The sequence below is a fragment of the Myotis lucifugus genome, unplaced genomic scaffold (genome assembly GCF_000147115.1).
Source record: "Myotis lucifugus unplaced genomic scaffold, Myoluc2.0 scaffold_257, whole genome shotgun sequence".
Taxonomy (NCBI): Eukaryota; Metazoa; Chordata; class Mammalia; order Chiroptera; family Vespertilionidae; genus Myotis; species Myotis lucifugus.
This window is the reverse complement of record NW_005871305.1, coordinates 561099-586898: the sequence shown is the minus strand read 5'-3', so window position 1 is coordinate 586898 and position 25800 is coordinate 561099. Positions and strand designations below refer to the sequence as shown.

The 25800-nt window shown below is 35.8% G+C and overlaps 1 protein-coding gene across 3 annotated transcripts in view; it reads right to left on the bottom strand.

Annotated features, from left to right (window-relative positions):
- RUNDC3B (RUN domain containing 3B) overlaps window positions 1-25800 on the bottom strand; it is a 98839-nt gene that overhangs the window by 8991 nt on the left and 64048 nt on the right. For 2 of the 3 annotated variants that reach the window (XM_006099064.3, XM_006099066.3), the window contains 5 exons: window positions 23149-23238; window positions 20004-20084; window positions 16741-16909; window positions 11415-11572; window positions 3877-4023 (listed from right to left, as the gene is read on the bottom strand). In XM_006099064.3, coding sequence (XP_006099126.1) covers window positions 3877-4023; window positions 11415-11572; window positions 16741-16909; window positions 20004-20084; window positions 23149-23238 — 645 coding nt within the window. The remainder of the gene's footprint in view (window positions 1-3876; window positions 4024-11414; window positions 11573-16740; window positions 16910-20003; window positions 20085-23148; window positions 23239-25800) is intronic. The other variant, XM_006099067.3, reaches the window with a different exon arrangement.

Genomic DNA, 25800 nt, shown 5'->3' with positions numbered 1-25800 from the left:
CTCTATGTCCCCTTAAGTGGGACGTTCAAAGAGCGGCGTTGTCGACCCTCTCTGTTTGGAGCTTAGTTTGTTTTTTGCAAAGGGGAGCTCGCGCGTATCAGATACGTAGGGCCAGCGATCAGGGGGTTGGGGGGCCTTCCCCTGTCACGAACAGAGCAGGGCGGATAGGGAGGTTGTGGCCCCGCCCCCTGTCACACACAGAACCGCAGGGTGATCAGGGGGTTTGGGCGCTGCCCCCTGTCATGCTGATCCCGGTACAGGGAGGCCTTGCTGCTCTGCTGATCCCGGTGCTGGGAGGCATATTACCCTTTTACTATATAGGAAAAGAGGGCCTGGTGCATGGGTAGGGGGCTGGCTGGGTTTGCCCCTGAAGGGTGTCCTGGATCAGGGGTGGGGGCCCCCACTGGGGTGGCCTGGCCAGTCTGGGTGAGGGGCTGAGGGCTGTTTTCCGGAAGCGGGTGACTGAAGCTCCCAACCGCTCCTTTTTTTCTTTTCTTTTTTTTTTTTTTTTTTTATTCTGGGCCAGCTTTAGCTCTGAGGCCTCGCTGCTGAAAACATCGATACAATGTTGCGGTCCGGCTGGCTGAAGCCCGGCTGAATGAAAGCCGGTTTCTGGGGTTTTGTTTAGCTTCTATATTTGCAACATAGTACATAGTTGCTTAGAGTTGCAGCTGAGAGGCCGGCAAGTGAGGCAGGGAACGTTGGAGTCCACCGTCACTGGAGCAAGCAAGCCTCCCTGCTTGCTTCAGTGCATGGCTGCCGGCCGCCATCTTGGCTGACAGTTAATTTCCATAAGGATATGCTGATTAGCCAATGGGAAGGGTAGCGGTCGTACGCTAATTACCATGTTTCTCTTTTATTAGTGTAGATATTGGTCAGATTAAGAGGAATTTGTGATCAGGTCAGTTTAAGACTTTGGCTTTATTTTACACATCTGAGGGGTGCAAAAACTCAATCCTGATGAAAACCTATGATTTGTTTCAAATATGGTTTATAGAACACTAGTTTGTTCTAAAAATTAAAAGTCTCCATTTTTACATGAAAAGTTCGGAATTATTTATTCAGAAAAATTGGGGATTTGCTGGTCATTTTAATTTTGCATAAAGTTTTAGAAACTCTCTAAGAAAGTAGAGCTTGGGATGTTGGGTGAGTGTATATTCTCCAAACATGAAAGATATAAGATCTGACAGTATAAACAACAAAAAATTATATAGAGTTTAAATAAATAAAGGTTTTCCGGGAAGCTATTAAGTGCCAGGCAATTTATTACCCACATGACCCTTATAATTCTATGTAAATAGGCATTACTCCAAGTACTGGATGTGCAGAAACAAGAGGTAAGAAGAGGAACTGCTGCTTCGTTACACAGCAATTAAGCAGCAGAGATTACTTTTAAGTCCTGACTTAAACTCTAGGTCCAGCGATGTCACAGCTGTCCCCTAGCTGCACACTTTTTGTTCAGGGATATCAGTTTGGCAGTAGGGCAATCTAAAAGCAATACCAACACTGGAGGTCAGGTCATATTAAGGGATGATGCTGGGAAGGAAGTATCCTTTCTTCTTAAACTAATGGAGTAACTTGTTAAGAACTATAAAGTCTGGATTCATACTAAATAGATGAGCAGGCAGTTTCGCTGCTCTCTTTTCTGAGACTGACATTACTTTTCAGTCACTAACATTGCATGTAACGGTAAAGTACGGCCACTTAGACTCATTTGTTCCTCAATAGGTAGCTCTGCAGGCAGGCAGGGGTACATGCATGTATTTTGGCTAAAATATACCTCTATCTAAAGTGACAATGTGGATACTGCAATAAAAGGGCATCGTTTTTAGTCCTTTAACTTGTCAGGATTTAATGTTATTAATATTTTTGCAGTTAAAAAAGCAGAAGCATCTTATATGTTATATATAGACAAGATAAATGTACCAAGTATTGCTGTAAACTCAATTTTTCAATCATAAATTAGAAATATAAATAAACTAATATTATTTCGTTATGGTCTTCCACTAATTAAATATGCTACTGAAAGATAAAGTTATGTACCAGCAGAATGAGATATACTCTAGTTATTCATAACTTTTGTAAGGGTATAAAAGAACTTTTTTTCATGGATTTGTCTCAAGGCACATACCTAGGTTGTGGTTCAGTGTATGAGAAGCAACCAGCTAATGTTTCTCTCTTCCTCTCTCCCTCCCTCTCTTTCTCCCCCTCTCTCTTTCTGCTTCCCTCTCCCTCCCCCTTCTTTCCCTCTCTCTTCTGTCACTCTCTCTCTCCCTCTTCTTCTCTCCCTCTCTCACCAATAAACATATCCTCCAGTGAGGACTTTAAAAAAGAAAAAAGTCAAATTTATTTTGAGTTCTACTTTTGATAAATGAAAAAAATCACAACTTAAAGTGGGTGGAAATTGTGTCTGTGCTAAAACACTCTATAGAAATGAGTGGCTGCTAATTACCTAGTGAACGGCACTGAAAGAAGTGTGTATGTAGCTTTACCAGTTAAATTAAAAAAAAAAAAAACAAGAGCTCTAAAAGAAGAACAGAGAAAGAAAAAGAGAGAGGGAAGGAGGTTAGAATAGAGCATCAATTTTCAACCGATTGTGCTGCAAGAATTTTTAAAAAATGACTATTTAGTCAGGGACACTGACCTGTTTTCCCTTATTTGTCAAATAAAAAAATGACAACAGCCAACACAACAATATCTTTCCAGAGTGAATGAATCAAAATTATACCTATTGTCAGATTTTTGGTGTGCCACAGAATTTTAGTAATTCGTTTATATGTGCATGAGATTTTAAAAAGTTGAAAATTACTGGAATAGGGGAAAGAAGGTAAAAAGAAGAAGGAGGAAAAGGGAGAAAGGGAAGGGAATAGAGAGAACAGAAGGGATGGAGGGAGAAGAGGGAAAACAATCAGAAAATTAGCTGAATACAGATAGCAAAATAAAGATACTGAAAAAAATGGGAATGTGGGCCCTGGCCAGTGTGGCTCAGTTGGATAGAGCATCGTTCCCTGCACCAAAGGGTCACAGGTTCAATTCCCATTCAGGGCGCATACCCAGGTAGTGGGTTCAATCCCCGGTTGGGGCTCATATGGGAGGCAACCAATTGATGTTTCTCATTGATGTGTTTTTTTCTCTCTTTCTCTCTCCATATAATCAATGAAAAACATATCCTCAGTGAGAATTTTAAAAAGGAATAATATAAATAAAATTTAAAACAGATGGGAAAGTGCCTAAAGCCAAAAAGAAGATAACAATTTACAAGTTCCAAAATGAAGAAAGACTAAGATTTGCAACTCTCTGAAAACTAGGAAACTACAACTAATTGACAGTCCTGAACTTTAGGACCAACATAGGCAGAGTGATTATATCTTCTATAGCCTCACAAATTAGGTTTATTGAAAATTAACAAAACTTTTTTAGATCCACAAAAACAAGTACATATTTTTCTATCTGTTCATGAGATGGAATTTTGTGTTTTCTTGCTAGCGGGAAAATTAGTCCTAAGGCATATACAAACACCAAAGCCAGAATTAAAAAATAGATGACTCATTAAATAGGAGCTCATAGACTTAACTGAGAGACTGGCTGAAGATTAACAGGAGAAGTAGGTAACTGGTACAACACTGCATAATAATTTCTCAGATAATTTTACTTCCCCAGGCTGCCTTGGCTTCAAAACTCTAACCTAACCTTGCCAAGCCAAAGTATTTAAATCCTACTTGGCAGAGTACTTGCCAAGCCAAAGTACTTAAATCCTACTTTTCTTCTAAGTTAATAATCAATTCAGAAAGAAGAATAACTGAGAAACCAAAGTGGATTGCCCTGTTTGGCACAACTAAATCTGTAATTAGTTGGAAAAAAAAGTATTACACTTACTCATACCACTGTTTATTGTGTTTTCGGTAAAGCAACGTATCCAAGGCAACAGCATTGACATCCAGAGCTCCTGGGGAAGGCCACTGGTTGGTGAGGTGGGCAGTTAACTCTTGTCTTGATCTTAAATCATTATTCTTTAGCACAGTCCTGTGAATATTAAGATGGTGAGTGCTTTTGTCTTCATTGTTCTGCAAGGGCAGAGGAACCTGCCATTAATGGTATCAATTTAGGCCCCCAAAATTCATCTTTTTAAAATGGTATGTTAATAGACTGTGACCAAAACTACGGGAAGGCTAGATGGGGCTAGGACTGTTTTGTTTCCTACAATATGTGTTTTTCATTCTTTCTTGGCTAGCTACAACAAATCACTTGTGACATTCAGACTTCCTACTATTTCCACAGAGATATTACTAGAATACTGATGGATGCAAGCTGCATTCTACATCTTAACTAAAAAACAATGGTGATATCTTAAAGCTACAGGTTATCAGATGCCAGTTAAAATATGAAGGAAAATAAAGATTCCATGTGTAAGATTTTATAGCTTCAAAATTCACAATCTATGTAAGTAATTTAACTTGATAAACAAAAAGAATTTAATGGATTAAAAATAAAATTAATGCAGAAAAATAAAAAATAAAAAATTCATGAGGTTCCCGTAATTGTTTTTGATAGAAGTGACTATTAATGAATTTTTATGAAAATAATGAAATCAATGACAACTGCATTGAACAGTATAATCCATTGGAAATATTTCAGCTACAGAATAAAAGCCATTATTACGACCCATGGTTTCCTTTCATATTTGTAGAACTGTTACTTGTTCATAAGAACTTGAAAAAGACTAGCTTTTTGCCAAAAATTTCAACTTCACAAACCAACTGGTCATTGTCACAAGACTAATTCAACATCTGAATTTGTGGTAAAGATCATTTAAAGGCATAATTATGTTTGCAAAGTTCTTATTCTACCTCTAAAAGACCTTAAAATACCACCTAAGGCCACCTGCGTTCTCCGACAGTAGTCCACACCTCTAGCATACCAAGATTCTGAGCCATCAGTTCAGATACGGAAGTAGTTCGTGCTTGCCACTAATTTTCAGCGACAATGACAGTCCTGTGTGGGTGGCAGTCAGTGGTGTGCTGGCAAGACAATCCTTCACATGAGAAAACCAACCTGCACCGCACCTCTGGCTATCAACATGCTTCAAATGGAATAACCCCACTTTATATGTCTCCAACAAGCTGCACACAAACATTTCTGATTTTACAGGATACCTGTGTGCATTTAAACATATTTGCTCTACTATGTCCACAAAGAAATATTATCTGACGTAAACACTAGCTTCTCTCTCAGAATGGAATACTACAAGTTAAACAAGCAGAAGTCAGAACTGCTTTGGCTACTCAGGATCATTTTGATTCCGTATAAATTTTAGGATTGTTTTTTGTTTCTGTGAAAAATGCCACTAGGATTTTGATATAGATTTCACTGAATTTGCACATCACTTCGCATAGTATGGAGATTTTAATAATATTAATTCTTCCAATCCATGAACACAACATGCCTTTCCATTTATGTTCTTAATCTCCTTCATCAATGTTTTCAGTTAAGGATCAAAGAGTTGTCCAGAATTGGAAGATGCTTATATAGCTTGTGAATACCCTAACTTCTTCATAATCTATACTAATAAAAAGGAAACATGCTAATTAGACTGGGTCGACTGGCCATCTTCCAGACGTCTGACTTCCTTCTGGACAAAGCCATGGTGGTGGGGGCCGAGGCAGAGGCAGTTAGGGGGTGATCAGGCCGGCAGGAGAGAGCAGTTAGGGGTGTTCAGGCCGGCAGGGGAGGGCGGTTGGGGACAAGATCAGGCTGGCAGGGGAGGGCAGTTGGGGGTGACCAGGCTGGCAGGGCAGGACAGTTGGGGGCAACCAGACCTGCAGGGGAGGGCAGTTGGGGGCAACCAGACCTGCAGGGGAGGGCCATTGGGGGCGAGATCAGGCTGGCAGGGGAGGGCCTAAACTGGCAGTCGGATATCCCCCGAGGGGTCCCAGATTGGAGAGGGTGCAGGCAGGGCTGAGGGACACCCCCCATGCACGAATTTTGTGCACCGGGCCTCTAGTGTTAATATAAAAATGTTCCTTATTTGTGTGCTTTTGTTTCTGTTAATTTTAGACCAAGCCATGGGGTAAACATTAACTTTATATTATTTTATACTTATTTCCCTTCAAATAAAACATTTTGAGAAAAAGCTTAAAAAGGAGCCAGGTAGCCAAAATCTGTAAATTATTTACCCATGAAATATTCCTGTCTCAAAAGTTAAACCCAAATCTAACTCTTTTAGAACAGCAGTGGTTTTCAACCCTAGTTGCACTTTAGAACTTAACTTTACATCTTCATTTGAAAAAGAAACATTGATGAGGCCCCAGCCAGTTTGGCTCAGTGGATTGAGCATTGGCCTGCGGACTGAAGGGTCCTGGGTTCAATTCTGGTCAAGGGTACATGCCCGTGTTACAGGCTCGATCCCCAACAAGGACATGCAGGAGGCAGCCAGTCAATGATTCTCTCTCATCATTGATGTTTCTATCTCTCTCTCCCTCTCCCTTTCTCTCTGAAATCAATAATATATATATAATGTTAATGAGAATGTAGAACTTAAAAAACAAATGGGTCATGTCAGCAGGATACAAGAATTAATATAATGAATTAGACAAATGTGGGACAATTTGAGTATGAAAAAGAAAAATAAATTTAAGTGATAGAAACACACTGAATATAGGCATTTCTTCTATAATACAGAAACAAAACACAACAGTGTTCTGCAATAACACACTGACGATAACTAGCCTATGGGGAGAATAGGGTTGGGAGCTGACAACTCAAAACCTATTTGACTTTTTGCTAGAACACTAAGAGGAACATTAATAATCCTAATAAAAGTTCAACCCAAATAAAATATTAAATTCCTATTAAATATTGCAATACCTTTAACAAAAACAATAACAAAGGAAAAGCCGTTTGATAAAAGAGGGTATAAGGAAGGGTTGAGGCTTGCCATGAAGGCAAGATCAAAATGCACAGGCACCTCCAAGCTGTAGTTCAAATTAACCAGAGGAATGCAAGGTGAAAGATTTTGTACAGGGAGAGAGCACCATCTTTTGGTTACTTGCAGTAATTGCCTGAATTAGTATATTTTGCATTGGCTGTTGCTACTTGTTGAGAAACATTAACTTCCAGATAACTATGAATCAGGTGATTTATTTGTTATGCTGACATCATCACCTTATTTATGAATCTTGAATGAGCTAATTTACATTATAGAATATATCATATATAAAAAGTTCATAAAATTCTCAAAAATAAAAGAGAGAAAGCGAAACAAAATCTTCATCTCTTTGGTAACTAAGTAGAGTGTTGGAATCTTATTCAGAAAATTAATAATATCCTATCAGAACTGTAATGGTAACCACCAAAAAGCTCTAAGTAATGAGGAAAAGCCCCTTTTTTGTAGATGATTCTGGCCAATAATCATGGGAGGAGTAACAATCAGGAAATTGCCATTTTATAAATCTTAATTAATCAACTGCTCCAGCAGTTTCTTGAGTTTAGAAGTTGAAGATATACTTTCCCATAGTACAGCTACAATCTCAGGATGGGTATAAATTGGTGTCTTAAATATTCCTTTGCACAAAAACTGTTACAAGAATACTGAACAGATGAGTAAGATCCATTTCCTTTAGATGTTCACAATTCACTTATCAGAATCATCTTTAAGTACAGAATACTTAAAGATGGGTATTTTTTCAGTGTGATGATGGCCAGAGGGAAAGGTGGGCGGGGGTTGGGTGGAGGTGGGCAAAGGGGGGAGGGAACATCTGTAATAGTGGCAACATTAAAAACAAAGTAAAAAAAAAAGAATTTATAAAACTCAACTCCCCAAAAAACAACAATCCAATTAAAAAACAGGCAAAGGACCTGAATACACACTTCTCCAAAGATAACATATAGATGGCCAAGAGACATATGAAAAGATGCTCAATGTCACTAATCATCAGAGAAATGCAAATTAAAACCACAATGATATATCACCTAACACCTGTCAGAATGGCTGGCTATAATCAATAAATCAAAAAATAAGTGTTGGTGAGGATGTGGAGAAAAGGGAACCCTTGTGTATAGTTGGTGGGAATATAGATTGGTGCAGCAGTATGGAAAGCAGTATGGAGTTTCCTCAAAAAATTAAAAATGGGCCCTAACCGGTTTGGGTCAGTAGATAGAGCATCGGCCTGCAGACTGAAAGGTACCAAGATTGATTCAGGTCAAGGGCATGTACCTTGGTTGTGGGCACATCCCCAGTACAAGGTGTGCAGGAGACAGCTGATGGATGTTTCTCTCCCATTGATGTTTCTAACTCTCTATCCCTCTCCCTTCCTCGCTGTAAAAAATCAATAAAATATTTTTTTAAAATGGAACTGCCTTATGACCCAGTGATTCCACTTCTCGGAATTTATATAAAGAAACCTGAAACACTAATGCAAAAGAATATATGCAGCCCTATGTTCATTGCAGCATCCTATATAATAAAAGCCTAATATGCAAATCGACCAAATGGCAGAACGACCAGTCGCTATGACGTGCACTGACCACCAGGGGGCAGACGCTCAATGCAGAAGCTGCCCCCTGGTGGTCAGTCCGCTCTCCCCAAACAGGGAGCCGCCACTCAGCCAGAAGCCGGGCTCATGGCTAGCAAGCACAGTGATGGTAAGGAGTGAGGGTCTTGGACTGAGAGAGCCCCAGACTATGAGAAGGATGTCTGCCTGCCAGCTTAGGCCCAAACCCCAGGGGATCAGGCCTAAGCCGGCAGGCAGACATCCCCGAGGGGTCTTGGACTGTGAGAGGGCATAGGCTGGGCTGAGGAACACCCCCCCCCCCACACACACACACACACACAGTGTATGAATCTCATGCACCAGGCCTCTAGTTATTTATAACAGCCAAGATCTGGAAACAGCCCAAATGCCCGCCAGCAAATGAGTGGATAAAAAAAGCTGTGGTACATTTACAAAATAGAATACTCCTTTCTGTAAAAAAGAAGGAAATCTTACCCTTTGTGACAGCATGGATGGACCTGGAGAGTATTATGATAGATGAAATAAGCCATTCAGGGAAAGACAAGCACCAAGTGATTTCACTCATGTGTGGAATCTAATGAACAAAATGAACTAACAAGCAAAATAGAAATAGATTCATAGACAGAGAGCAGGTTGACAGCTGTTGAAAGAGCAGGGGGTAGGGGGTTGGGCGTTGGGTGGGGGTCCTAGAGGTATTGAGGGAAAAAAGAGAGAAAATACTCATGGACATGGATGGGTGATTGCCAGGGTGGGTGGAAGGGGAGAGAGAAGATGGAGGAAGAAACAGGGAGATAAATGGTGGTGTACAGATGATGTATTATGGAATTGTGTACCCGAAATCTGTGGAATTTTGTTAACCAGTGTCACCCCAATAAATTCAACAAACATGGAAAAAAGGAAAATATCTTGCTGGTTAAATAAAAACTGGTTTCATAATTATTCTTATATTAAAACAATTTAGACAAACTACCAAGATTATTTGTAAAAGGAAGATTAAATCACCTTAATCTTTCCATTGCAAAGAAATAACCAGAAATCTCTATTGTTTGGCTCTTGATATTTTTTCCCCCTGCTTACAGAAGCAAGGGGCTACAGAAGGTGTTACTCTGCCCCTAAATGAGTCATACTCCACTGGACAATTAGAAAAAATATAAGAAACTTTCAAATATTAGAAAAATATAAGAAACAATATATGAACACAATTCTTTTCATCAACATACAAATTCCTAGATAACACTAAATTTGTATGTTCCTTCATAAAACTTTTTTACTTAAAAATCATCTATTATATTTACTTAGTTTCCTTGCAAATTACAAGTTAATTACAAAAGAAACAACAGTAACTATACAGAAGAGAAAAACATCTTAACCTAATGATTAAAATTAATAGCACTACTAAAAGGCCAATAACAGACCTCATGTATCTCTGGATGTGATGTCCTGAGGACACACCACTTAGGTTGTAATCCTGCCACAAATGGATAAGCTCATTCTAATCATAGGGAAGAACAAAAACTAAAATCAAGGGACATTCTACAAAAATTACTAGGCTGTATTCTTCAGAAATACCAATCTCTTGTAAGACAGAACATTGAAAAACTATTCTAAGTTAAAGTGATTGAAGAGACCAACAACCAAATTCAAAACATGATCCAGGATTGGATCCTTACTAGAAAAACAAAAGTTGCAATAAGGGACATTATTTGGACAATTGATGAAAGTGAAGTATGAGTTATAGATAGGATAAAAGCATTGTATCAATTTAAATGTCTTAAGTTGAAAGCCGAACTATGGTGATGTAAGAGAATATCTTTGTTATTAGGAAAGACACATTGAAATATTAAGAGGTAAAGAGACATGTATGCAACCTCTCAGGTGGTTTAAAAAATAATGTATCTGTCTGTATATATAGGGAGAAGGAGAGAATGAGCACAAATGTGGCAAAATATTGAAAACTGGTAAATCTAACCCTAGCTGGTTTGGCTCAGTGGATAGACCATCAGCCTGGGAACTGAAGGGTCCTGGTTTGATTCCGGCACATGCCTCGGTTGCAGGCTCGATCCCCAGTAGGAGGCGTGCAGGAGGCAGCCAATCAATGATTCTCTCTCATCATCAATGTTTCTATCTCTCTCTACCTCTCCCTTCCTCTCTGAAATAAATAAAAATATATTTTAAAAAAAGAAAAGAAAACTAGTGAATCTAGGAAAAAGCCATATGGAAATTGTACTATCCTTGCAACTTTTCCAAAAGCTTAAAATTATTTCAAGAAAATTTTAAAAATCCTTTAAGATTAAGTAAATATTAATATGGAAGATTTTCACTATAAGCAATTAATTGACAAAATCAAGTGTGACAAAACGGTATTATTAGTACAAGTGCTTTGAATAGTGACAAGTTAAGGAGCTTGTACCAGAATGTAGATCAATACACAGCTTCCTCCATTGAAGGAAGTCTGGCTAGAGAAAAGTTAGCTATACTGAACTGTGCTTAGTAATGTTCTGGAAACAAGAAGTTTATGCAGTGGCACTGCTCTTTTAGCAGCACTGGTCTTATATTCCATATTTCTACAACCGCTCAATCAATCAATAACTAAATAAGTGCTTTTAAAATTAAACATATGCTTTTGAAAGAATCCAACCAAATTATATTAGTTAAGTCTGGGTAGCACAACTGAAGGTAATTTTTGTTTTCTTCCTATATTTTGTAATGTTTCTACAATGAGCATGGATTACTTTTATAATAAGAAAAACAAAAGTAAACTTTCAAAAAAAGTAAGTGCAAGGGAACATAATAGCAGGCGATCTGATTTCTTGGAATTTGAATCTTATGTTAAAACATGTTATGTTAAAACACTTAGTTATGTTCATATACTGCCAAAATTTTTCCCAAAAGGATCTCACTTACAACTGATCTTGCAGCTCCACAATTATATATTCTAATTGTTCCTTTTCCAATTTATGGGCCAGATCAGAATCTTCAATCCTTTGTAGTAGTATTTTATTCTGGGAGACAGATTCAGACAGCTGGTTCTCTCGAAGTCGTAAGAGTTCTTCAAGATAAGCCTGGAAAGATCAGCAAGATACAGCCAACTATAAAATTCTAATATATTTTGAAGACAAATGCTAAATAGCTTAAATGTTAGTCATATCTATATTGTAGTAAAACTTTTTTATAGTATCACTGATAAAACAGTAAAAATAATTTTTTAATTTAGTACAAAAATTTAACATATGTGCGTTATTTAAAGCTCTTCTCTAAGGTTCATTAAAATGCATTTGTAATTTAAGGTAAAACTTAGTTAAAACATTTTCATTTCTAAGCTCTGCAACAATAAATAACATACTCAGTATGCCTCCTAGTTTCAGAATACAGACTTAATCACAGATTGACCAATTAAGAAACTGCCTCTATGTGATTATTCTTTCAAAACAGATATTACCATTTTAGCTTTAACAAATTAGTAGGAAGCAGTACAATGTTTTGACGAGGCCTGCAGGTGCCTATATAGTCCAGGTCTACTAGCTAACAGCTATGTATCCTGGTCAAGTTACTTAATCTCTCTGTGTCACAGTTTCATCATCTGAAAAAGTGAGAGCTTTAATCTTCCTAGTTGGGAAGATTAAACAAATCAGTCTAGGTAGAGTATTACCTGCTACACTGAATGCAATGCATAATTCCTAGTTATTATTATTAGGAAACACCAAATAGATATAAGCCTTCTTGGGCTGATCTTCTGTCAGTTATTTTTTACCCATTTACAATTTCTTTGTCCTTTTGCTCTGTTTTCTGAAAGACTTCATTGAATTTATCCTTCAAACCCTTATACTGGATTTTTTAATTCAGGAAATCTTGATTTTAATTTCCAACAGCTCTATCATGTTGTCTGGTGATGCCCTTCTCATGACATCCTACTTTTTAGCTACAATGTGCTTACAAATTCCTCTCAGGATATTAATTAGAATCTTTTTTTCTTAAAGTATTCTTCTAGCCTACTATGTTATCCCATTCATTTGTCATTAACAAAGTCTTTTAACTAGTTTAGCTTTATGATACACTAGAGGCCTGGTGCAAGAAATCGTGCACGGGGGCAGGGGGGGGGACCTTAGCCCAGCCTGCACCCTCTCACAATCTGGGACCCCTCAGGGATGTCCGACTTCCAGTTTAGGCCTTCAGGATTGGGCCTAAATAGGCAGTCAGACATCACTCTCATAATCCAGGACCGCTGGCTCCTAACCACTCGCCTGCCTGCCTCATCGCCCCTAACCACTCGCCTGCCTGCCCCATCGCCCCTAACTGCCTGCCTGCCTGCCTGCCTCATTGCCCCTAACCACCTCTGCCTCAGCCCCCGCCACTGTGGCTTCGTCTAGAAGTACATCTGGAAGGTTGTTCGGCTGTCCGGTCTAATTAGCATATTATGCTTTTATTATTATAGATGTTAATAGAAGTTAACACTATTCTCCCCTCATTAAGCTTCCTTTTCAGATTTTCCCATGACAATTCTCAAATAGTTTTTCCATAATAAAATTTCAAACATTAAAATTAATTTTTACAAAGGAAGTATTGTATATGTCACACCGCTTAATATATAAATTATATACAAATATTTATAAACATTAGTAATTAAATGCAACTTATGTACCCACAATCAAGATTAGCAAAACATTTAAGCCCCTATAATGCCTTTCCCTAATGATACCCCCTGCTTTCGCTACACAGATAACAACATCCTGAGATCTATGTTTATTATCTCCTTACTATTCTTTCTAGCTTTACCACAAATGTATGTTGTCTTAAAATAGTTTTGTTGAGATTTGTCTATATTCTTTTGACACTGGCTTTTTCATCTACAATGATGTCTTGCTTTCAATAGTGAATAGTATTCCATTGTATGAATACTGCAGTTTATTTACTTACTTTCCTATCAATGACCTTTTTGATTGTTTTTAGCTTTTTCTTAATATAAATAATATACAGTGAACACTCAGTTATATGTTACCTGGTACAAACATCTAAGAATTTATAGGAAATATGACTAGGAATAGAATTGCTGGGAATAGAGCATGCATTACCTTTACATTTACTAGATAATGCCAAATTGACATATTATTGTTTTTATACTAATCACATTCCCAACTGATATTCATTCTTTGTGTGTGTGTGTATGTATGTGTGTATATGTGTGTGTGTGTGTGTGTGTGTGTGTGTGTGTGTGTGTTAATCCTCACCCAAGGGTATTTTTTCCATTGATTTTCAGAGAATGGAAGGGAGGAGGGAGAGAAGGAGGTTTTGTTAATTCTGTTTCTCTGTTTATTTAATTAAAATCTGTGCTTATTTTTTTTCCTTTGGAACTGATTTTTTTGGTCTACTTCTTAAATACTTATCTCTTTAATTTTCCTACTTTCTTTTCTAAGTTAAGTACTTCTACAAGTACTGCACAAAGTTGTAACTTAAAATTGTCAGTATGCATTTTTTTCATTCTTATTTACTCATTCCTTTTGACACATAATTTAGAAGTTTTATTTTTTAAATTCCCATTGGTGGTCTACAGGTGGTGGTAAACATATTGTATTGAATCTAACTTTACTGCACTATGATCACTATTATATCATTTCTTTGGTATTTGTGGGCATTTGCCTTGTGACATAATATGCTCCATACAAATTGAATAGCTGTCCCATATATGCTTGAAAAGAATGTGTATTGTTAGCATTTAACAAAGTTTAGATCAAGCTTTACTAATTGTGCTGTTCAAACTCACTACATCCTTACTAATATTTTGTCCATTGAATCTGTAAATTATTTTGTAGATGTTAAAATTTCCTACTCTAATTATGGATTTGTCAATTTCTCCTGGACAATCTATTAATTTATGCTTCACATTTTTCATGGCTACACTGTTACATTATGTAAGTTCAGTGCTGTTATACATTCCTGGTGAATTCTTTTTTTACAAAGACAATGTCTTTTTTTAGTCTTAATGCTTTTTGCCTTAATGTCCACGTTGGATAACATTAATACAGAATTCCTGTGGTTAAGTTTGCCTACTATATTTTTATCCTCTTAGTCTCAACATTTTTGTGTCTTATTTTATGTATGTCTCTTACAGACAACATATAACTAAAATTTATTATTATAAAATAAAGAGTTTGTCTTAAATGACAAGTTTATGCCATTTACTTTGATGGTGATGTTGAGTCAGGTGGTTAGATTGAGGTTTATTTCTACACTTTATCTGGTGGTGCCACCTTTTTTTCTTCTGGTGATACCATCCTTTATAACATCCTTATTTTTTCTCACTTGCTACTTTCTATTGTAATAATAAAATTTTCCTTATTTGTCTTATCACTATTAGTTTGAAAATTAAATATTCTACTTTTAATCACAACTTTGGAAACAGGCTGGCACATTAAAATCTGTGTCTACCCTTTTCACTGTAACACAAAGACCTCAAATGGCTTTAGCTTCAATCATCCTCTCTTACCTTTTCTAATATTGTTAGAGTTTTAGTCCCACTTTGCTACCCAGTGGTGGGCTGCAGATAGCTCTCAAGAGCTGATTATGGAATTTCAGAAATTTTGAAAACACGGCAATTATTAAACATTAAATTATATAGACATAACTAAGTAAATTATATTAAAAACAAGGAAATAACCACTCAAAACTCATCACTTCCTAAGTATTTTTGAATACTTTATATCTTCTATTGTCTGTGCTCCTAAGGTCATTCCTGTCTGTTGAATCTGTCTGATAGAATGCTATACAGTGGCGTGCTATGGTGCATCTTTTCCCAGTTCTGCATTTAGGGATATCACATTGGTAGCTTTAACTTGGCCATGATGGGATTACTTACCCCATAGAATCAGCAAATGGTACATACCAGGGCTTCTCTATTTCCTCTGTGAAAGTCAGTTGTTAAACATATTTCAACCCTCCAATGCCACCCCATATTGGCCATTAATATAGTAGTTTTTGTTTCATGTAGTCCAGATTTATTTGCCAATTTCTATGGTTAATCTGTCATTTTGCATTTCACTCCTGCCTACCAGGTTCAGTTTCCATCTTCAATGATAGTGGGCCTAGGTCCACTGTTCCCCTGTATTAAAACACATGCACCTAGGCCAGCCGGCATGGCTCAGTGGTTGAGCGTCGCCCATGAACCAAGAGGTCATCAGTTCGATTCCCAGTCAGGGCACATGCCCAGGTTGTGGACTTGATCCCCAGTAGGGGTGTATGTTTCTCTCTCATCGATGTTTCTATCTCTCTCCTTTCCTCCCTCTCTAAAATCACTAAAAATATATTAAAAACAAACAAAACAACAACACATGTACCTAAGTTAAGGGAATGGTCTTTGTGTTCAGGTCATTAGTGAGCTCCTATTCTTTGAGAGAGCAGCTCTGCATGAAGCTATTTTAAAATTGTATTCTGCTCAGCATTTTCGTATTTTTACAATGCAAAGGCTTTCAGGTGATCTTAGTATGAAATCTTGCTGGTATGAGAAGTCTTCTTTAATAGGGTATGAAAGTTTTTTCCATATACATTAGGCACAGTTTTATAGCTATTATAAATGGAATCTTTTTCTTTATGTTTTCTAACCAGTAGCTGTTGGTCTATGTAAAATCTATTCATATTTGTAAATTTACTTTGTAAGCACTTTCCTCAGTGTATTTTTTATTGTTCCAATACTTCTATTAATTCCATCAGGCTTTTCCTATATAGACTATTTATGAATAATGATAATTTGAAAGGAAAAAATAGATAATTCAATAAAAAAAGTTGCAACTACTCAAGATAATGGAGTTTCTTTTCCTTTCTGCTATATACTCTATTTTGCCAAGTGCAGTGTCTGATATACAAGAGCTTCTAAAATAACTGATTTAAAAAGGACAAATGAGACATATATGGACTTAGGCAATTACTGCTTTTTCACAAACCCAGTAATATTTTATGAAATTAGTCATAGGAACTAAAATCTCAAATATATAAATAAAACTGCATAAAGAAAAATAAATGGCTGATTTTCATATTACAACATAAAATTAGAAAATGTTTAACAAACAAAAGCCTTTCCTAAAACATTCCTTGATTTTTAATTAACAAGAGGATAATTCAAGAACAGAAAGGAAGGAGCGAGGGGCAAACCCTTTCATTCAGCTGTCTCTGTCTTTTGGCAGAGACAGTCCAAAGGCAATACAGAGAACAGGATTAAATGGCTGTTGACACTGACTGATACCTTCTGTTCCAGGGTGAGCTGGTACTTCTGTTTAACTCTCTTACACTTGTTGAACCACGTATTCTCGTCCATGATGAAAGGAGGCCCCACGTTCTCAGGAGAGCTGCTCTCACTGCCACTGCTTCCCAGCGTCCTCAGCTCCTCCTCATCACTGCTGATACTGTCAGAGCTGGGAAGATTGAACGTTTAAAAAGAAAGTTAATACTGTGTTCCACTTTGATTTTTAAGAAATACTTCAGTATTTTCAAGCTACTGGTGAGTAAACTCTAAAATATTTAACACTAAATATACCATTATAATTAATTATAATATAAAGACTTTAGTTTCTTGAAATGCCTTAACATTTTTTAAATTTTTCTGTAATGAATATGTATTTTTTTAAGTTTTGTTTAATTGCTTAAAGTATTACAAAGAGTAGTACATATGTCTCCTTGACCTTCCCCCCGGCCTCACCTACCCCCAGTGTCTTGTGTCCATTGGTTATGCTTATATGCATGCATACAAATCCTTCGGTTGATCTCTTATCCCCCTCCCTCCTGCCCCCCAACCCTCCCCAACCTTCCCGCTGTAGTTTGACAGTCTGTTCGATGCTGCTCTGCCTCTGTATCTATTTTTGTTCATCAGTTTATAATGGTCTTTATTATCCATAAATGAGTGAGATCATGTGGTATTTTTATTTCATCAACTGTCTTATTTCACTTAGCATAATGCTCTCCAGTTCCATCCATGCTGTTGCAAATGGTAAGAAATTCCTTCTTTTTTACAGCAGCGTAGTATTCCATTGTGTAGATGTACCACAGTTTTCTAATCCATTCATCTACTGATGGGCACTTAGGCTGTTTCCAGATCTTAGCTATGATAAATTGTGCTGCTATGAACATAGGGATGCATATATCCTTTCTGATTGGTGTTTCTGGTTTCTTGGGATATATTCCTAGAAGTGGGATCACTGGGTCAAATGGGAGTTCCATTTTTAACTTTTTGAGGAAACTCCATACTGTCTTCCATAGTGGCTGCACCAGTCTGCATTCCCACCAGCAGTGCACGAGGGTTCCTTTTTCTCCACATCCTCTCCAGCACTTGTCATTTGTTGATTTGTTGATGATAGCCATTCTGACAGGTGTGAGATGGTACCACATTGTTGTTTTGATTTGAATATGTATTATTTTATGCAGTAATTTGAGGAGAGACTGACTCTGAAGGTTTCTTAAAAATAGGAACCTAATAGAGTTTTTTAAAAATGTGTTGAGCCAAGACCGGTTTGGCTCAGTGGATAGAGCGTCGGCCTGCGGACTGAAGGGTCCCAGGTTCGATTCCGGTCAAGGGCATGTATCTTGGTTGCGGGCACATTCCCAGTGGGACATGTGCAGGAGGCAGCTGATCGATGTTTAACTCTCATCGATTTTTCTAACTCTCTGTCTCTCTCCCTTCCTCTCTGTATAAAATCAATAAAATATATTTTAAAAAAAATAAAAAATAAAAAATAAAAATGTGTTGAATACATGTATATTTGGTTGGAAGCAATTAAATTTTTAAAATATTGGGTCAGTTAGAATAGTTTAAATATTTTTAAAATGAAAAACTATGGTCAGAAATAATAACTGGTTAGTGCCTAGGTTGAAGTGGCATTTCCCTTTTCATTTCAGTGTCTGTTATATAACAAGTTGGTAGGAAGCCTTTAGTACATAAAGGAGAGAAACCTATATGTACATTTTTGGATTTGTGCATCAAAGAAAGAAAGTTGCATAAAAATTCAGGAAAAAAGTGGTTAAACAGTTGAGGATGCAGAGTAAAATCATTAAATCCATTCTGAGGGCACTAATTGAGAAGGTTCCATAATTATATCTTTTAAAAAGCCTTGTAATAATTACTATAGCTTTTATGTAAGAGAGGCAGATTAGTATTTACATTTAACTTTATATCTTAATTTAAGTCACTTCCTAAATCACAAGAATAGCCTTTCCATCTTCATGTTGATGGCCAACCTCCTATCTCTAGCTGTGATCTTGCTCTTTAATTTCAGACTTGTGGCCCCCTTTGCACAAACTCACTGTGTGACTGTGGACAAGTTATGTAACCTTTCTATGTTTCAGTTTTCTCATTTCTCACTCCCTTTTAGGGATTAATGAGTTAACAGAAGTAAAGTTCTTAGAATAATACATTCAATAAATATTACTACTATCACTTTACTAGTATTATTTTGAACTATTCATTATCTTCACAAAAGGTACTATAACTCAACATATCCCAAAACAGTATAATATTATGCCTATTCAAAACATCTTATTGCTGTACTTTTCAGGCTCTAATGTACTAGATTCTAGTATAGAATTATCCCTTTTCCTAAGGAATCCACTAACTTAAGTTAGAAAGCTTGGCACCATGATACTCTATGTATCCTTCTCCCTCAGCATCCAAAATATCTTCCCACTCCTAGCTCTGAAATAATAGTGACTTCTCTCGCTAGATGATTATTTTGGGGACAAGAAATGTATTATTTTTCAGAAGTTCATGAAGTTTCTATACTCTCAACATCTATGTTTTTTCCTACATTAGGTACTCCATAAATAACACATCGTGATTGTGTGTGTATACATTGCATTACTTTCACTTTCTGTCTCTTTCCCTTACAGCTCTGGCCTAATTATAACATTTTAGAAGTATGTAAAGATCATCGTTCTATTCAGGAAATCAATAAGTGAAGGCAGACCATCAGAAAAATCTATGGATTTCATTTGATTAATTTTCAATGCTGATGAGATTATGGGAATTCCATAACTTTCACACAAGACTGGTAATTGGTACAACTCTTTTATAAAAGTGGACTTTAAGAGCCATAAATTTTTTGTTGTATTTACCTGAATAACTCTGTAAATTCAAAATAGAAATAAAAAGAAAATTGATTTGCACAAAAATGTTCATTATTCTTGTCTTTATAATGAAGATAAAATGAAAAACAGTCTAAATAATTAATTACAGTTTTAAAATCTCAATGGATGATTACAGAGCAATTAGATTTATTATAATAACTACAGCAAAAAATACATGTACTTTTTAAAAACTACATATATGCTGGGATTACAATTATATAACAAGTGCATACTTATATAAGTACTAAAAATGCAACTGGAGTTTATATTTATGAATGATTTCTGATATGAAATGTTTTATAAAAAATAATTTTAATCAGATGAATATATTGTGCAACAAGACATTTAACAATAAATTTGGATTTCAAGAACATATTTCTAAATGTCAAATACCTTTGGGTAAACTTCAAATATGGTGTGTAGTCTATTACAGCAGGAAAGCATCCATCCAGTCCCTCTCCCTTTAGGCAGAAGCTAAGACAACAGACAATAAATATCCATATTCATATACAAAATTTTAAATCAAAGTTAAGTGTTATAAACAATCTGTTAGAGACATTTATTTCATCAAATTGTAGGTAACATTTTTTGTTTGTAATTTAAATGTTACTTGTTACAAATAAATGTCTCAATAAAGATATTTTACTTTCAATCTAAATGACAAAGAACTGTACAAGTTAATACTGTTACATAAACATATCACACAAAAGTAAAATACAGGGTGTCCCAAAAACTGGATATACATTTTGTCAGCTGATTCTATTATATTTTGGAAATGAAATGTATTTTAATAAATACTGCCTTTATAAGTATTCAAAGTGTGTATACATTTTGGGGGGATACCCTGTATACTGAGAAATCTTTTCAAACATCATTTCATAAACCTTTTAAGATTTAACTAGAGAATTTTCAAATGAAGATTTGTTCATACAAGTTCTCAGGTGACACTAAGTATTCCTACAAAGATCTGGAAAATTAGAAAACGAGGGTTTTTGCCTTTGAACATAATGCCCCAAGCAGCAGGGAATGTGTGGCCCAGGCCTGCAGCCTGCCCACCGTTTGCCTGGAGCCTGAGAACGGGGCTGTCTAGGTACACACTGGCCTCATCTGCTCTCAGTGAGTAAATTCACAGAGAAACATGAATAGATAACAACAGAAGATTATATTGAAACAATGGAAATCAGCAGTTTCATATAGGAAGCTTTGGGAGATGTCGTTTATTATAGTCTGCCTGAAATTGGGACAAAACTGAACAAACAAGATGACCTTGGTGCTTTGGAAAGTGTGAAAGGTGACAGCAAACTCTATTCTCCTCTATCAGAAGTAACTGAAATTAATGAAGTCTTGCAGAAAATCCAGGATTTGTTAGCAAATCTTGTCATGAAGATGGTTGGCTTATCTGCAGAACCAGATAAACCCATGAGTGAAGAAGCATGTGAGAAATACATAAAATCTATTGAGTGAAAATGGAAACCCCCTCTCCCTAAATAAAGTAGTATAAAACAACTTTAATGAAAGAAAGAAAGAAAGAAAGAAAGAAAGAAAGAAAGAAAGAAAGAAAGGAAGGAAGGAAGGAAGGAAGGAAGGAAGGAAGGAAGGAAGAAGGGTCCCAGATTGGAAAGGGTGCAGGCCAGGCTGAGGGACGCCCTCCCCCCCCCCCATGCATGAATTTCGTGCACCGGGCCTCTAGTCTATACACATAAGCAACCATTACCACTGGTCGACCAAATGATGGTGGCTATGATGTGCACTGACCACCAGGGGGCAGACGCTCAATGCAGGAGCTGCCCTCTGGTGGTCGGTGTGCTGCCACAAGCCAACCTCCTATGGCCGGCCAATCTCCCTCGGTCACCCCCCACCCCCGGGGGCCGGCCCCGACTGGCCCTGATCGGGACTGGGTGAGAAAACCCAGATCAGCCCCAATCACCAGTCAGGTCAAGAGACCGCACTCATGCATGAATACGTGCACCAGACCTCTAGTATTGTAATAACTGTGCATGGTGCCAGTTGGGTACTGGCAATATCAGGGGCAACACTTTGTAAAGTATATGATTATCTAACCACTATGCTATACACTTGAAATGAATACAAAATAATATTGAATACAAACTGTAATGAAAAAAATTTTAATTAAAAAAATTTACATAAAAATAAAATAAAACATTTAAATTTTTAAAAGAAAACAAAGATTACTATTATCAAAAAGAAAAAGTATATCTTCTAGCAAGATAAAGAAATATTTAAAAGATGCAGATTGATTTTTCAAAAGAAAAAATTCACCTATGAACTCCTACCTCCTGGTTTCTTTGGGAAATTTGTAGAAATACTTGTTCCAATATATTAACATCAAGGGCATTCATTTTTTCCAGATTTAAATAAAGAGAATTAATTTAGCAACATTTTATATGGGTTTCCCTTCATTTAGAGAAACGTTACTAATGTATCTTTAAGATATTTGTTTTCAGCTGATTATATAGTATCAATGGGTTCCAATAAATCATTCTTCTCCCAGGTTGTTGTTTTTTAAATGAAAAAATAACATTGTAAAGGATTTAGACAGAGCCAGCAGCATGCCCTATAAAAAGCTGACACCCTTAGAGGGATCATAAGACAACCTCCATATTCCACCCATCATGTTTATCCTAAACAATTAAGCTAATTAACCTAATACTACTTTATTAAAGAAAATTTTAAAATGACAAATATTTTGAAAAGGAAGTGATTTACTAAAAAAAGGTAACCTCAGTGAAAATGGGCAGCATTATTTTTAAATTAAAGACCTAAAAGTAGATTTTAATTTAAACTTATTTTAATAATATTCTTGGATTTTAAGTGATATATTTAAATAAAAATATAATATTTCCTTCATTCTTATGTTTGAGTTCTTGTTATAGATGAACCTTTTACTTTCAGTATAATGTAAAATCTTAGATGAGTTAAAGAAATGCAAAAGGATGCTTTCATAAATCTAAAAAGAAATTACAATGTCCCTTTTTAGTGCTTGTAATCTTAGTCTGAAATCAATTCATCTTGTTGATAATCAAAGTAAATATTAACAATATGTTTTATATTCTAGATACTTAACACAAGAAACATAAGACATCCAAGATATCCTGTCCGGATTTTCTTTATCTCAATACATGAAATAATAAAAATCTTTCTAGCTTTGAATCTACTTTTAGTGTCTTTCTTTTCATTTTAAAGCAGTAGTTGAAAAATAATAAGAGATAAAATCCAAAACCTTCCTTCAGTTGTACCGGAGTCCATGATTTTTCTGCTTGGGGAATGTAGTCTAAGCTTTCTTTTTACCCAAACTGGACAGCAAGCCTGTAAGTTAATTCCTAGAACTTGAGACAATCTCTTCCCTGAGAGCAAACCGATTTGGAAAAAGGTTGTCATTTAAAAGGGAACAACATGAATCACATATCAATATCCAACTATGTGCTTTTCTTAGAAAATTGAAAAGAAAAAATCATAAGTAGAAACCATCTAAGGTAGCATAATTTAAAACTGAATACATTTAGGGAGGTTTAAGTACCTGAAATCAATAGCATTGAGCCCAAGCAGCATGCCAGCAAGCATATTTGCTTCCTCACCCAAGACAATTGCTCCATCTTCATAAAATCTTCTGAAAAATGAAATGGGTGAATACATAAATATTAAAAACAGGCAAGTTTCATCTAGAGAAATCAGAGCCCAAGGTAAACTAGAAAGAACTAAATTGTATTTAGTTTGTCAAAATAAAAACATAATTGGGTCACCCAACTCTTACAGATATTTAGGGGGGGGGACCATCACCATAACAACAACAAAAATCATTCTAAGTGTTTCCACTTCTCTTAAAAAGAAACCCCAAAGTGACTCTTTAAATGTGCCTAGACTGCCTAGCATTTTTCCCAGTAGTGAAGCAATATAAAGGTACTAGTAATCTGAAAAGTGGCACATTCACAATCATTTATACTAGTCTTTTTTTCAAAACTAGGTAGACTATTGTTCTATACATGGGACAAACACAAACATACATTACGTTTTTCTGTAATTCCAAAGGTTATTACCTAAATTAAGAAATAGGAAGGTGTGATCATTAGTAATTTATGCTAACCTTTAACACTGGAATACTAATGGGGCAGATGGGCTACCAAAGTGACTGTATATGAAAAACAAAATTTGACAAAATGTGAATATTAATATTCTTGCTAATTCTTATAAGTCCTTCTGTTTTGACTAATGTTAGTTTTTAAAGTATAATTTTATTGTAAAATAAATATTTTTTTAAAAATTGTAATATGGGACTTATAGGTATTTTTCCACAAAATAATGTAAGATAACTGAGAATATACTATGCAAAAACTAATTTATGTTTGGTAACCAGGGATCCTTAAATTGTTACACCTATTTACATTACACATAGACAATGAACACTAAGATATAACACCCCACCCATTTAGTAAAAGATATGTGTCCTGCTTTTTTCCTGTATTTGAGTTTTTAAAGGCTGAAAACGATTTTAGTATGTTCATAATTTCACCATCAATTTTTAAGAGTTCATGTTTTAACAAATACTTTTACAAACACATCTTTTGATACTTGCAAAAAAAGCCCATGAAGTAAATGCAAAAGGAATTGCCAATAGTTTCAAATTCACCATCAAGAAAAGAGGTTAAAACAACTTCCCAAGCTCATGTTGATAAACTTCTCAAGGAAAAAAAAACACAAAACAATTCTTTTTACTCTAAGTTCTATATATTTTCTATTAAATATATTCTATTTCTTGTAAAACAAAAATATAGAGAATTTAACTTCTGTCATGGTTTGTAAGGAATTTTAAATGAATAAGAAGTAAAAGGAAAATAAGAGACAACTATTCACCCTCTAATAGATGTAAGTCTGCAAACAAATATGGTAGGAAGACTAGCTTGGAATAGATGTTTGGTGTTTTCCTTGAAAATATGGGAATTGCTATTATTGACTTATATAAAAGAAGGAAAACCAAAACTTTTAGCCTACCAAAGATTAGTAAAGTAAATGGAAGGAATTTCTACATATTCAATTGAGGTGTTCCACAAAAAGGTAAAGATATTTAGATAAATCTACATATATGAGATTTTATCCCACCACAATGGCTAAATTGGCTGTTGACAGAATATTTTATTAACTCTTGGAAGAACTATGAATCCAAAGGTTCTAGATCAACAAATTCTACAGGACATATGCTTTAGAAAATAATTCTGGTTTTTGATACTGGGAATAACCCATTATTCCTAGTATTTCCCTATATAAGGAAAGGTCTACCATTTCTCCATCTTGAGCCCACCGTGTTTAAAGTACATTTTAAGAATTAGATCACAACTATTCTTGCTTGCTTCCTAATGTCAGCATTGTATTAGAGACTGTTTAAGAATCCCAAAAACAATCACAAACTATCTGGTTTTAGAGATTTTTTTTTTTAAGTCTAAAGGTCTTTTATGTGTGTATATAATACTGTTATAATGAGGGGATTTTTGCATCTAGTTTTACTAATGATTTTTTAAACTAACCAGTGAAATGCTTGCTATATGTGAAGTCAATAATTCCACTAAAATAAAACCTTACGTGAAGCATAATACTGTGCAGACTTGATTTAGATCAACAGTCTTACTGCAATAGAGGGGAGGGGATAACAAATGGAAGAGGAAGGGTTAGTTAAGAGAATTGTCCATTGTATGCTGAACTTTTTCATTATTAGTTCTGGTTGAGAAAAAAAACAAACTTGTGATGGCCAAAGGGAAGGGGGTTTGGGTTGGGTGGAGGCATGCAAAGGGATGGGGCAGGGGAGGGGAGATAGGGACATCTGTAATAGTGTCAACAATAAAAATAAATAAAAAAAGCTTGCTCAGAAAATACACCTTGAAGTTTGAGTTAACATTTTAAAAATAACTTAATTCAGTATTTAAAAGAATACCAAACTATATGAAAATATATTTTTATCATTTAACCAAAGACAAGCCATCCATGTGTATTACGGAGGCAGGAGCTGTTAGGAAAAGCTAACTTTTTATTCCCTTAATCAAACCAACTCATCAATAATTTTGACTGAAAATATGATTCCTGCTATCAGCACTTTTAAAGAATTCAAAAGATTGTAAACTTTCAACCTCTTCATTTTATCTCATAGGAAAATTGGAGCATTAATAAAGTTGCACTTATATAA